The following is a 15,160-nucleotide window of genomic DNA, read 5'->3' as shown; positions in this document are numbered from 1 at the left end:
CTCGAGTCCCGGATGTGCTTTCACGCGGGCATCCAAGATGGCGGAAATCGGTCCTGAGTTTTTGTTGATCGGAGGCCGCCGGCTTTCGCAGTTAAAAGTCGATGAACTCAAACAGGAACTAGAAAAACGGGGCTTGAAGAAGAGTGGGAATAAGCCTGTATTGATTGAAAGACTAAGTGAGGTTAGTAGATATATCTATCTGCGTCTAAGTCTACAGTGTTCAAATTCAAACTGAGGTGAATTCATACCATCACCTGGCTTGAAGAGATAATGCTAACTAAAATGTTACGTTGAAAAAGACAGCAGCCGTAATATGGCGGTGTTCCCCCTTTGATATACTATTTAACAATGATACTTAATGTTTTATTTCTATGCTTGGGGTGTATAGGTTTGAAAAAGTAACGTTACATGACTTGAAGCAATAGTAAAATTTATGGGGTTCTAGTGTTTTCAATACATTGATCTTTCCTTCGAATGTAGACGCTAATATGGCGGTCGCATTGTGTTTCAACGTAGGTCGTTTTGATAACTGTGTGTTGGATAACGTCAAGACTAGTTTTATAAGATATTGTCACAGTGTATTACACAAATCTAGATATGGTAAGAACATTTCAATATGGAAGACGGTTGCATATCTCTATGCAAAATGGCATTTGGTTTTTCTCTAATGTCGTAATGAAGGTGGTGGCTGATAATGAATGAAGACATAGCAGAGATCATGTAAAATTAATTTTCTTAACACACCTTGACTTGGTCTTATACTTTTCTTAGTTTGTAGTAATATGTCAGTGTTTAACTCCAGCATGTGGTAACAGGAGACACAAGAAATACCAAAACAAGAGAAGCTAAATTTGCGAACTTATCAATCCTTGGAATTCTTACGATTCTATCACACTATTTCACAGGTTTCTTATAGATTCACTGTTTTATTGCTGATTTCTACTTTTTTTTCTTAAGGCAAAAGCAGAATAATTAGAAAATATACAGTAACTATTGGTTTTGATCGTGATTTAAACTGTAACTGAAAGCATTGTTGTTACAAAGATAATGTTGATTCGTCATAATGCGACAGGAATAATATTGATAGATGTCTGTGTGTGCCTGTGTTTGTTGTGTCTATATTCTATGTTCTGTCAAGACACTGATAAAAATGTTTTCAATGGTTGTAATCAATAACAAAACTGTTGACAGTTCTATTTGGGTGAAATCTGTTTTGGACACCTCAGCATGTCACTCTGCTACCTTGAGCTGTTACTCTTCTGCTATTTCAACTCCTCCTACCCAATGTTGCTTTCCACCTCTTCAACCTCTACATTAAAAAGGGTAGAATGGGCTTAATATCTTAAATGTCGGGATTTTTCCTCACTGGGACCTTGTGTCCATTTGACAATTTTTTGTTTGTTTTATATTTTGTATTGTAATTGTGTTTAAGTTAATATAAGATGGTTGTAACCCATTCTTCCTTTTTAAAGACCTATCAAAGGACACCAACTTTACTCTAATTCTCTGACTTTTATTACTCTAATTTTAAATCATCCTTCTTGCAGTTTCTCCTCAAAGAACTTTATGAGTCTCCTCAACCTGAGAAAACACAACCACCAGTAGAACAGCCCGCGCATTTCCAGGCACAGGGCCAGCATCCAGCTGTATCTTACCAGAACCAGCAGCAAGCGGCACCACCACAGTACCAGCAAATCCAGGCGACACACCAACCTACCCAGCAGCAGACGTTCTTCCAGCAACAAGGACACCAACAGCCAGGGAACATCTTTGACAATCCGCCTTTCCATCCTCAGTCGCCTAATCAACCACAGATCTTCCAACAACAGGTGAACTATGGCTGTATTAATAATAATACAGTATAGCTAACACAAACAGAGCTACTTTTTGTCCGACAGAAATCCTTTAGATAGGAGGTGATGTCATAGGATCCTTTAGACAGGAGGTGATGTCATCGGAATGTTAAGAATAAGACACCCCCCTTCTATTGGTTTAATATTCGTGAGTCTCTTCCAGCCTCCATGTACACACAGAAAACCAGATTTCATATTGTTTTTGAAATTACATTCTAGGCTTGTCTTTTATTTTTTGGGAACTATAATTTTTAACTTGTGAATGCTTGCAAAGCATTTACGAGGTTTTGGTGGGACTTCTGTGTCACTCTTTCGTTGGATGATTGGATGGTCAGATCAATCATCTGTAAACTTTTTGTGGTCTTCCTGTGCAACTTCCAGTTAAAGCTTAGTACTATAAAAGGGTTATGTAATCGACCTGTGATCACCACGGTCATTGTCTAACATAGCTGTAAAGTATTTATAAGATAGATATATCAGAAAAGTCTTCCATATGGAATGACTGTGCACATGCGCCTTTGACATTTGTCACCGTTGTCAATCAATGTTCTACTGTCATCTCATTGAATAGAAAAACAGCATAAGGACATTTTTATGTACTCTCAGCATCTTTGATGTGTTCATGCTTTGTTCAGTATCCTGTATATATTTTATGCACACAAGAAAATAACTAGGAAAAAACATTGTCATTCACAAGTTGGCTCACAGAGCCTTTAATTTTTTCTCAGTCAATGAAATCTTTTTTGGGGGTCATGTTCTCCCTGCCACTGTTAGTTAAAAACCTTCACAGTTCTAATGTGACCCTCCATGAATAAAGATTATTGTATTGTATTGGTTAGGTTCCTCTAATTTTTTTTTCTGGTGGTGATTTTTCCAGGCTTTACACCATCTACCCCAGCAACAGCCCCAGCAGCTCCAGTCCCCCTCTAATCATAATGCACAGCCTATGACAACTCAAGCCGCTGCATTCTTCCAGCAAGTTCCCGAGCAGCAACAGTCACCACAACAGCACCATCAACTTCCACCCTTTGGGCAGATGCCATTCCAACAAGATCAGCACAACCCCTTGTTTAATCAGTTTCTGCAACACAACAATCAGCAGCAGCAACTTTTCCATCCTGAACCAGACGTATCCAGCCCTGTAATGACATCACAAGCCCAGCACTTGCACCCAGTTAGTACTGTCATTGATTTGCCCATTTTATCACAATCCTGTGTTAATGACAGTTAGTATGCCTTGTCATTGATTAACACATTTTATCCCAACATTAATAAATCCTGTGATAGTGCCGCACTTACAACAAGTCATACTATATGCCTTGTCAATGGTCCACCTATTTTATAACAACATTAATGAGTCCCGTGATAATGCCACACTAACAGCCAGATAGTATGCCTTGTCAAGTAACACATTTTATCCCTAAAAATATATACTGTCTTATTTCTATCCTAGGGACATAATAAGACATTACCAATGCAGGAGGACCCAGCCATAGCCACACAACCAGTTCAACCTAAACCTCAAGAAGTAGACTCATCTTCTGCTGGCTCAAGTGTTCAAACAAGTAATGATTCATCTCCAGCCCCTCAGGAGGATGACAAATCTTCCTCGGCCACTGAGGAGTACAAGAGTGAACCCTCTTCTGCACAGCCTAGCGCTAACCAGTCACCAGAGCCAGAGGAAGAAAAGGAGGAAGCTTCTCCTGTCCCATCTAAGGATGAAGAGGAGACCTCACCTATGCCTGCTAAAGGGGAAGGGACTCCTGAAAAGAGGGAGATAGAGGAAGAGTCTCCAGAAGAAGAAAAGGGAGAGGCTGCAGAGAAGGCAGCTGTACATGCCCAATCCCCTGTAGAGGAGGATGCCCCTACCATGCCTAGAAAGGGTGAAGTGGAAACCCCAGTTGCTGCCACCTTTGATGGTCAAGATGAGGTGGCTGCTAAGGAAGGAGATGTTGCTAAGGAGGAGACGCTCAGCTTGGAGGAAGGGGAGGTGAACAGTCCCTCTGAACCTCCGAAGAAAGATGAAGTGGTTTTCAAAGTGGAGACAGAAGAGATGGACCAGTCCCTTGTGGGGGAGGTCAAGCCACCCCAGCCAAAGGTGTGTTTCATGCTTTTTTTTGTTTACGTGCATATACGTGGCCGGGGGGGGGGGTAGATCAATTATGTGAAAATAAGTGAGAAAAATAGGGGGTTTCAGTGAAGGCTTAACAGTGTTTTCTTTGGCATTTTACAAGTTTCAAAGTGTCAAGATCATGTTCCCAGAACAGAACCTAGAACCTGATATACATAAAAGCATTTTCAGCCCATTAATATCTGTCCTCAATCAGTGCCCCTTGACTTAAGGATTACTTTCAGTTTTGCCGAGAGCCCACATGGTTCTGTCTGATGCCTTTGACTTTAAATGTTGCTTTGTACACCATTCAATCAAGAAATCACAACGCATTCATGTACTTTAAAGCTTTTAGAGGTGGTAGACTGCGAAGTTACCCCCTCTATTTTTCTGTAAATTGTATTACACCGTGGCAGAGACACTATTGATCATGCTTCTGCTCAAAGAGCCAAGAGAACCTCCCAACTTCTGGTTCTGGATATGTGAAGCTGCTTATTTAGTAATGGTATATGTTCAATCTTTACAGAAAACCAGAGCTCCTATTATCACAAAAACGAGAAAAGTTTCAATACCATGTAAGTACCATTATGGCCATGCCTCAGGGGAATTTTTAAGTGTCTGTTTCTGCATGAATAGAAATGCATTTGTATAGATTTGCTTCTGTAATTTCTAGAAATAGTACCATATATCACATTTTTCACATTGGCCGAAATAATATATACTATAAAAAGCTCAAGCACATTTATTCACAATATCAAGGGTCAATTTGTAAGAGAGAATAATTAGAATGTTGCGTTAATCTATCAGCAGCTAGCCCCCAGCCGTCCACCACCACTGAACCAGGAGCCCGTAAAAGAAGGTGGGGCTCATCATCGTCCAAGAAGAAGACATCAGTTCCCATTAGCACAGAGTCTCTCAAGGTGAGTCTTACCCTGGTCTCCAAGAAGAAGACATCAGTTCCCATTAGCACAGAGTCACTTAAGGTGAGTCTTACCCTGGTCTCCAAGAAGAAAAGATCAGTTCCCATTAGCACAGAGTCTCTCAAGGTGAGTCTTACCCTGGTCTCTTTCCTACTGACACGAGATGAAGACCTTGTTTCCATGTACAAATCCCTCAATGGACATTATAATATTTCTTATGCTTCATTTATAAACCCTTGCCATCTCTAAGATCGTCCCAGCATAGATGCTACCCCTAATGTAAAACTAAACTCTTTTTAAAATCCTTTTTCAAGCAGATTCTCAAGGTGTAAAATACACACCCTGTATATATACTCACTACATCATCCTTGTACCCTCTTTTGAAAATAAATTAGTAGCCAGACATAGCCAGACCCTCCAAACTACTTTCAATGACGATAATATTATAACTTGGAAATCTATTTGCTTGAAGTGCTGCCGCCCTTGAAGATTTATGGACCAATTGTCTTAAGGTACTATCGGAGGCTATTTCTCAGAAATTGTTTACCAAGTTTGAGCTGTGATATCTTCTACACAAAAAGCCGACTTCCGAATTCAAGACAAGTTTAAGAAGTTATTCAGGTTTATAGGAAAAATATTTTCAAGTCAATACGTGGGAAAATGCAAAATCTGATACCCGCAATCTGAGAGCCAGGCGAACTTGTCAAATTTCGACTTTGTGGCGAATTTCTCCGCGACTATGCAAGCTATCGATATAAAAATTGATAAGCACCTTCCTTAATTATTTTAAAAAATCTAGCCGGAGTGCGACACGAAATATTCAGTTAAATTTTTTGGGGGAGCGAAATAAGAATGATGATTGGAAAAAATCGAAAATCAACCGGCATTCGAAGAGAATTTGTTTGATGATGTCGCACTCCAGGGAGAATTTAGATTTTGCAGTATTCTCACTTGTCTAAAAATTTCGTGCAGAAATATTTAAACGCTAGTAAAATAGCTAGAAGCAAACTTTGCTACAATTGTGTTGTGATGCTTCTACAGGTGATTAACGCGAGATTTTTTGCTGAAATCTTTCGAGAATTGCGTCTTCGTTCGTAGTCTGTTGTGTCAGCATGTTCGTGAGCCCGTGAAACTTAAACAGCGGTAATAAGCCTTTTTTGCTCTATATGGGCCTATAAACTTTATATGGTCGAGCTACAGCATGCTTTGTTTGGCAGGAAACTGACTTGAGGTGTGAATGGATGGTTGCTCAGTTCTCAGCATTTTGGATTGAGTGCTATACTTGTAGAAGCTCGAGTGAAACTTGAGCGGCGAGGCGATTGACGAAAATTTGCATATGAACTTGAAGTAATTTGATGTTTGCTGGATATAACAAAGTGTGAACTAGGTGTTACTCCCAATCCCCGCTGTGCTTTGCTCAATGTTTTGAAGCTCACATTTCATGAATTCGTGCGAAAAACCCGATTTTAAATTTGCATTTTCGAGCATAATAAAAGGGCGGAATTTCTTGAAAATCGGCGACGATGAATATTTTGAGTACAATCTTTGGTATGCATATGCTTTTAGGCGATTTCCAGCCTAAACGGTATTACCTTAATGCTTTTAGCCATTAGAGTTAGTATTTATTATAACTGTATGTAATTTTTATTTTTTTCATGTCAGTTCTTGTTGTTGTTGTTTTTGTTTTTAAGTTAACAATAACACTCTGTTGGGTTTGCCTTACCACATTCTGGTAAATAAATATATGAATAAATAAATGAAAAATGAACAAATATTTTAAATACTCCACCCACCATGATCTCACTCTAAAAGCTGTATGTGCTTCAGCAGTTAAGATTGTAGTCATGTGACTTTTGTTTTATTCTTGAAAAAACACAATCCAAGCCCTGTCTAGCAAGAAATAGTGTTAGCAGTTCTTTAGAAAAGTCATCTTTTCTTTTGACCAGGAGCTAATACCAGATGTGCAAGTTCACTCCACCCCTGCATTTGAGGCCCTCATGGACTTTGGCAAAGAAGACCTGGATTACGACCCTGAAACCAAAGACCAGGAAGAGGAGGCTGGCTTAAACAAAGAGAATAAGTCTAACAACCTGGACGAAGACCAGGAACAGCCGACAGCCAAGGAGGTAGAGTCGCCGGAAGTCACCACGCCCAGGCGTAAGAGGGAGAGGGTGGTTAAAGTTGAGGAGAGCAAGAGGAAGATTAAGCTCAATCGGCAGGAATCTGAGGTGAAGGTTTTAGAGGAAGGGAAAGGTGATGAGAGTATGGAGATAGCACAAGGTGAGTTAACTCACAATATTATTTTTTGTAAAGATAAGTTATATTACAGTCAAACAGTTCAGTTTTGAATTCCACTCTGCCCTCTGGACATACTGAGGCACTAAGGACTCATAAATACAGTGTGAACAGCAGTTTCAGGAAACAGTTTTCAAATGTTTTTTTTTTCTTTCCATATTTTTGCATTGTTTTATTCAAAGCTCCAAGGTATTCTCACTAGTATGAACATAGAACTTGTCCCAAACCAAGACTTGCAATGTATTTGTGCATCCTTAGTCTATTTTTCTAAAAGGCATACATACTGTACTGTAGGTAAACTCAAACTGGACTATTAATTGTGTTTTGTCTATTTTCCAAAATGCATTGTCGTCTAGGAACTGTGCATAGTTAATCAACCATACAAATTAATCAATCATTACAGTCTATGATTTGAACTTTGTCACAATCTGACTCCAAACAATTGGACCTTTCCTATGTCAAAGCGGTTTGATTATGTGCTATTCCTAGACAAGAAGTGGGGAAAATTAGAGGCTGCCATCTAAGACGAACACATTGTAGTCAACAGTAACAGTTGTGCATTCTCAAAAAGTTTGCTTTGACCCTCTTGGTTGTTAAATCGTATATTGTACTCATATACCAACTGCAAAAGAACATTTTGGTACAACAATTCCACACCTTAACCATTTCATCATACCTTGAATTTGTTGCTGGAGTAATGTATATTTGTTCCGCTTCAGTCTTAATATTACTCCAGTAACCTGTGCATTGTTTGTTGCCACGTTTGCCTACAGTTATTAGCTCCCTTGTGTATGGGCCTACTTTACTCTCCAACTGTCCGTGTGTGCAAAAGCGACTTGCGCTGTTCCCCTTTGGGCTTGATTGCTCCTGTTGGATGCGTTGTTGGACTTGGGTGATGGTGGAATGCGCATGCGGATTGCCTGCATCCTGATGCAAAATTCAAGCACAGTGAGTGCAAAAAAAAGCAAGTGAAAAATACACTGCTTTGTTGAACAACATAAGAACTCAGATGGTAGAAGAATCATGGTTACAACCTTTGTTCCTTGCATTGTTCAAGAAATCAGTCAACTCAAGCACAAAGAGTTTTCTGAATAAACTGTTATGAAAAAAAGAGAGGAAGTTTGATTACAGACAGAGCAGAGGGAAACAAGTATAAAGATAGAGTTGTACACTTTACGTTGAGAAACAGAAAGAATTACAAGCAACGGCAGAGAACTTAAAGGCAATTAAAATGCAACATTTGTTGTACAAGAAAGTGGTCAGAAATAAACTTGACCAAGAAGGAGGCAAAGGAAACAACTTACAGAAAGAACTAACAAAATTACAAGAAGTGGATAATAATCTGCTAAATCTGCATTGTCATGGGAAAGGAGTCATTGCCAATGACTAGACATAATCATCTGAACAAATTATTGCAGAAGATATGTAATGGAAGTATTGTAATGGAGTTGAAGAAAACACAACATGAACTCATGCTTGATGGAGTAAATGAAAAGGGAGAAATCTGCTGTGTCGAAATAAAAAACTGAAAAAAAGGATAAAAAAGGCATATGTACTGTATTGAAAAAATACAAACACAAATATCAAAAGCCAATGAGCACAATTAAAAAAAAACATTTAAGAACAAAATGCAATGAGCAGTTATAAAACCATAAAAAAAGAAAAAAGGAAAAGAAAATGGAGAAAAGGAAAAGAAGAGAAAAAAAGAAACATGAACACAGCAGTTTCAGACACATAACAGAAAGGTGGAACAATGATGAATAAAAGATGTTACAATACAAGCTCTATTGCCAAGTATAACACAGCACAAAGTTATGTGGATATGGAGAGTCGATTCTAGTCGATATGGATGAACATTAGCCATGCAGGCTACTTACAATCCAACCAACCCCAGTTTTATCCTCAAGCCCAAAGCTTCCTCCCGCAGCTGAAGGGTAAAAGTCGGTCACCTTCCCATGTACCTGCGGTAATCCACACACTCTGTACAATCCAGTCTAAAAGCAGCATGGCAGATGCATATAAGGCTGTTATTAGTATAATTTTTGTTTGATGTGATTTCATTTGTAAATTTGTGACAAAGTGTTGTCATTTTTCGAACAGCCCTTTTAGCCGAATTTCTTGTTTATTATTTCTCTTTCTCTTCAGATTGGGTTGTGCATTGTGCTTAATATGTTAATCGTGTTGGCCAAAGCATCAATCTTGACATTTCAATGCTCTCTCTAATTGTCAGTATCATCCTTTCCAGCCCCTGATGTAAAGGTCCCTGTTATCCCAAGCCAGTCACCGGTGCGTGTTGATCACTCCCCATCCCCCGCTAGGAACCCAGAGAGCACCAATATCCATGTGCAGAACCTTGTGAGACCCTTTACTCTCAGACAACTAAAAGAACTCCTTGGAAAATCAGGAACCCTGGAAGAGGATGGATTCTGGATTGACCGGATCAAATCCCATTGCTATGTTGTGGTAAGATCGGGCTTTTATATACCTTAAAAGATCATGCATGTATAAAATGTATTTATGTAGCTTATATTAATACATCCACAATTATTTTTTATTTTTCTAAGGAAAAATCACAGATTCCAAAATCCCAAAGATTCAATTTCAGTTTTCAATATTTAGTTTTCACTAATCAGAAATGGATGATTTCTGACACTTGGTTATTTTCTAGGATAACAAAATAGCTGCTAAAAGAGGCTCTTTAAGCCATGAATTCAATAATCTTTTAGACTTTTTGTTTTTCAAGTCTAGCAAAATTATACATCATATTTTCAAATTCTGCTGCAGTCATGTAGCTAAATCATGTATTCTCTCTGGGTTGCTAGTACACCACTGTCGAAGGAGCCGTGGCAACCCGTGCGGCCCTGCATGGGGTGAAATGGCCGCCCACCAGTCCAAAGATTCTCAGCGTAGACTTTGCCGACGACAAGCAGGTACGCAAGAGATTCTAGCATAAGTCTGTATACAGCCTTCAGTTCCTGGCCCCCCCTTTTTTCAGATATTTTGCTTAAAAATAAAATAATATAAAAAGGGAATCTTCGTAAGAACAATGGATCCCACCCCCCTTTTTTAAACCCTTGCTTTGCCCCCCCCATCCCCTTTTGGAACTCATGGATCCGCCCCTGCCTTTCATGCAGGGGTGGATAGGTGAGGGAGGGCTGGTTAGGTGGATATCAATCCCCTTTTGGAGTAAAAAGGGTAAAATTCTTGTCTCTTCATTTTGTTCAAAGTAACAAAAAAATGTCAAAATTTTAACCCTCTAATCCCCCTTCTTTAAAATCAGTCTAGTTTTCGAGAATCCTTGGAGCTTAGAATAAAACAATAGTGGATATGACCATCAGGCACAGGGGCATTCAAGACTGGACTATCCTAGTAGGACTCTCCTGGATATTGTGATCTCATGTTTTCTTCTTTTGCATGATGTTGGGTTTAGATGCTTCATGACACTGCAGGAGCACTTGGCAAACAGCCCATCGATCAAGATGTCAAGATGGAGGCACTTCGTGAGGAGCAGCCTGTTGCAGAAGTCAAGGGTGAGGAAAACTGTGGGTCCCTTTAAACACGAGGTTCTGCTATAAAAGTTAAAACTTCTCCCACCCCCGGGCTTGAATTTGCATTTATAATAAGAACACTGCAACGCTAGAAGTCGCAAATTATATGTCTCTTGTAAAATTGCTTATCTCAGAGCGTCAGTCGGCTGAAATAAAACAATTTTTGCGCAGGTAACAAGACAGTTGTGTTAAGAGATTGATAAATTAGTTATTTGCTCTCCACTCGTTTTCGATGCAAAATTTTAAATTTTGCGCTATCTATCCATAATCTAACGCATCTGCATGAATTATTCTCGTGCTGTGATGAAAATGCTTGATTTTAGAGCACACACAGCTTGGTATAGCATTATTTTACTAATATTTTATAAATAGAACCATTTTAGGTGGACAAGTCTAGAGGTGACATTTAATAAGGTTTAGAAAATAAAATTTGAATGTAGCGCCCAGAGCACTCGTTGACTCATTGACGGTTGATTGATAATGTATTTGCTGTTTCTTGTTATCTGATATGGAGGAGGGAAAAGCATGTACATTAAATCTAGCTGAGATCATTAACTAATCTGCTGTAGCAAACAAATGAGTGAGATAGAAAGCAATTTAGAAACTAGAGAGTGTCAATCATTCTCATCCACAGCCAATGATTTGTAACCTGCCCCAGTTTTTAGGCTACCATGTTTATGCCCTACCCCTTCTCAAATATCTTGTGTGTTTTTAGGAAACCAACAGACATCTATTGAGCGATTGGCAACTTCTAAGCGCCTACATAGCAGCCTTAGTTTGTACAATTTTCCATTTTAATACTTATTCTAATTTTGTGTTCTGTAGAGGAGAAAATGGTTGAGGAAGAGGATGACAAAAACCCCGCCAACTTGCTTGACAGTTTGTTCAGAAAGACAAAGGCCACGCCTTGTCTCTACTGGCTGCCGCTCACCACCGAACAGGTGTGTCTACATGTCTGTTTACAGTAGCATATCTAAGGCGAGGGTTTAGGGGGTTTGAACCCCCCCCCCCCACCTTTGGGCTGCCAGAAAGCCATATGTAACAAAAAAGAATTACCTCTTCCCCCTTTATCACCGAGCCAACCCCCCCTCTAGCGTTTGTGTGTGTTGTGCTTGTGTGAGAGGGGGGCCCTTAGAACTCTGCCATGCTCCATGTGTCATTCTAGCAAAATACCAAGTGTGAGCAAGAAAACTTCCCAAATTTATATGGGCTACATTTAAGAGCGCTGACCGGTATAAATGCCTTTGTTATGCTCACATTCATTGATATATTGCCCATACTTTCCAAGTTTGCTCCCATCCATTACCAGACTTGCTTGCTAGAAGCGGTATCACTATTTAGGGGATTTAAAGCCGTATTGTCACTGGTTTACCAGTTTACTTCCGGTCAATTACGTAACAATCTCAGATTAGTTTATTTCAAAGTTGTAAAAGCAGTGTGTCTATTGGAATTTTCTTCAAGGATATGACTGATAATTTAAAACGGATGGCCTGTTTTTAAAATAGCGCAGATTCTATTAGATTATTTTGTCTCTTGTCGGTTGAGGTTTCCGTTAGACCACCGGAAGTCAACTGCTGACAATGTAGCTTTAAAGGAATCGAGTCGAAACTCACTCTGGACTAGATAGGTGTGGTCACTTCAGCGCTTCCCAATGTTCAATTGTGTTTTTATAGGAACAAGACCCCCTACTTGAGGGCTATTCCCAAACACCCCACCCCAGCCATTTCACTTCATCCGCCGCTGTAATTGTTATTCAATGCAGTTTACCAAACCTATTGAAAGCTGCTGTCTGTCTTATGATCATAGCGATAACTTTTTACTCATCTAGCTGTACTGTTATTACTTACTGGCAGGCAGAGGCGCGTTTCCGCGAAAAAGAAGAACGCCGGATTCAGCGACAAGCCGAACTCGCCAAAGAGGAAGAAGAGAAAAAAGAGAAAGAACAAGAAAGGGAGAAAGAGCGCGAGCGACTGCGAGAACAGCGCGAAAAAGAGCGCGAAGAAACACGCATGCGTGCACGTGACAGATCAGGTGATCGCGCCAGGTCTCCGCCACGTGGTCGCGCTCGATCCAAATCCCCCGTGAGTAGAAGGCGAGCCAGTCCTTCGCGGAGTCGAAGCCGTAGCCGTAACTTTAGACGACGGTAGACTTCTGTTTTTACCTGTACATTTTTATCACAGTCTATCATTTAACTCGATTGTCTTTTCCAATACGAATAGTGAAGTAGCCATCAATAATGATGCTGACAGGACTTCTTTCGTTCGACCATGCGGTCTAAGATGGGTAAATAATTCAATTCAGTTTTGGAAGAGTATGTAATATCATTGCTTTTATACATCGGACTTTTACACTTCCTGTATAGTAACTAAATGTTAAATATCTGTCATAACTTTATGGGTCATAACTTCATTGGGCGTTACCATCTGTCAATCAACCTTTGCAATGAGACGCGAGGGTCTGTATTAAAGGCGAAAGAAATCTCCCGCCATATGGGCAATAAGAATCTCCCGTTGCAAAGGCGCTAGGAATCTACCGCTACAAGGGCGGTAGGAATCTCCCTCTTAAACGGTGGTAGGAATCTACCGCTACAAGGGCGGTAGGAATCTCCCTCTTAAACGGTGGTAGGAATCTACCGCTACAAGGGCGGTAGGAATCTCCAGCCATATGGGCAATAAGAATCTCCCGCTAAAAGGGCGGTAGGAATCGAATTTTGGGAGATGAAATCTTGGCATGATAAGTAGCTGTATTTATATAGGATTCCCCTAGTGTTTCAGAGAAGTTTAGGCGTCATTTCTCTACTGATTATCGTGCAGAGCGTTAGCCTTGATTTTACCCCTAACTTGGTGTGTGGATACTGTGAAAACGTATTCCCTGATTTTTTGTTACATGACAACCTTTTATATTTGCTTGTCGTTATGTTTTCATTCGTGTATGTAATAGAAATGATTTTATCTCGAACAGATGAATAAACCATTCACATGAAAATGAGTTTGTCCGAGTTGCGCCTTGCAGTGTTACATGTTATCCTCGTGACAGATGGGGACACCACGATGCATCTTCACCCTGTCCTACACTGCTACCTTTACAAGCACTTTTTCCAAATAAAAGCTTACGTGTAACCGCTGACTCGCAAAAATATCCTTGCTCCCTCGACCAGCAGCTATACCCAGCCTCACATCCCACCTTGTCTCCCTCGACCAGCAGCTTTCCCTAGCCTTCCACCACACCTTGTCTTTCTCGAACAGCAGCTATCCCTAGCTTTCCATCCATCCTTGTCTCCCTCGAACAGCAGCTATCCCTAGCCTTTCATCCATCCTTTTCTCCCTCGACCAACAGCTATCCCTAGCCTCACATCCCACCTTGTCTCCCTCCACCATCAGCTATCCCTAGCCTCCCATTTACCTTGTCTTCCTCGACCAGCAGCTATCCCTAGCCTCCCATCCCACCTTGTCTCCTTCGACCAGCAGCTATCCCCAGCCTTCCATCCATCCTTGTCTTCCTCGAACAGCAGCTATCCCTAGCCTCACATCCCACCTTGTCTCCCTCGAACAGCAGCTATCCCTAGCCTTCCACCCCACCTTGTCTCACTTGACCAGCAGCTATTCCTAGCCTTCTATCCCACCTTTTCTTACTCGACCAGCAGCTATACCTAGCCTTCCACCCCACCTTGTCTCCCTTGACCAGCAGCTATCCCTAGCCTTCCATCCCACCTTTTCTTACTCGACCAGCAGCTATACCTAGCCTTCCACCCCACCTTGTCTCCCTTGACCAGCAGCTATCCCTAGCCTTGCATCCCACCTTTTCTTCCTCGACCAGCAGCTATACCTAGCCTTCCACCCCACCTTGTCTCTTTTGACCAGCAGCTATCCCTAGCCTTCCATCCCACCTTGTTTCCCTCAACCAGCAGCTATACCCAGCCTCACATCCCACCTTCTCTCCCTCGACCAGCAGCTTTCCCTAGCCTTCCACCACACCTTGTCTTTCTCGAACAGCAGCTATCCCTAGACTTCCATCCCACCTTGTCTTCTTCAACAAGCAGCTATCCCTAGCCTTCCATCCCACCTTGTTTCCCTCAACCAGCAGCTATCACTAGCCTTTCATCCCACCTTGTCTCCCTCGAACAGCAGCTATCCCTCGCCTTCCACCCCACCTTGTCTTCTTCAACAAGCAGCTATCCGTTGCCTTCCATCCCACCTTGTCTTCCTCGAAGAGCAGCTATCCCTAGCCTTCCATCACACCTTGTCTTCCTCGACCAGCAGCTATCCCTAGCCTTCCATCACAGCTTGTCTTCCTCGAACAGCAGCTATCCCTAGCCTCCCATTCCACCTTGTCTCCCTCGAACAGCAGCTATCCCTAGCCTCCCATTCCACCTTGTCTCCCTCGAACAGCAGCTATCCCTAGCCTCCCATTCCACCTTGTCTCCCTCGAACAGCA

The 15,160-nt window shown here is 41.1% G+C and overlaps 1 protein-coding gene across 1 annotated transcript; it reads left to right on the top strand.

Annotated features, from left to right (window-relative positions):
* The first annotated feature begins 5 nt into the window (after positions 1-5).
* LOC116618186 (apoptotic chromatin condensation inducer in the nucleus) lies at positions 6-13,711 on the top strand. Its single transcript, XM_032381646.2, has 12 exons — positions 6-181; positions 1,548-1,829; positions 2,731-3,027; positions 3,307-3,951; positions 4,490-4,538; positions 4,771-4,883; positions 6,830-7,163; positions 9,424-9,641; positions 10,001-10,108; positions 10,609-10,708; positions 11,552-11,667; positions 12,580-13,711. The coding sequence occupies exons 1-12, from the start codon at positions 38-40 to the stop codon at positions 12,871-12,873; spliced, it is 2,700 nt and encodes an 899-aa protein (XP_032237537.2). The 5' UTR covers positions 6-37; the 3' UTR covers positions 12,874-13,711.
* Positions 13,712-15,160: the final 1,449 nt, after the last annotated feature.

Source organism: Nematostella vectensis, chromosome 13 (assembly GCF_932526225.1).
Source record: "Nematostella vectensis chromosome 13, jaNemVect1.1, whole genome shotgun sequence".
Classification (NCBI taxonomy): domain Eukaryota; kingdom Metazoa; phylum Cnidaria; class Anthozoa; order Actiniaria; family Edwardsiidae; genus Nematostella; species Nematostella vectensis.
Note: the sequence above shows the minus strand (reverse complement) of the source record. Positions and strands in the feature narration are given on the sequence as shown.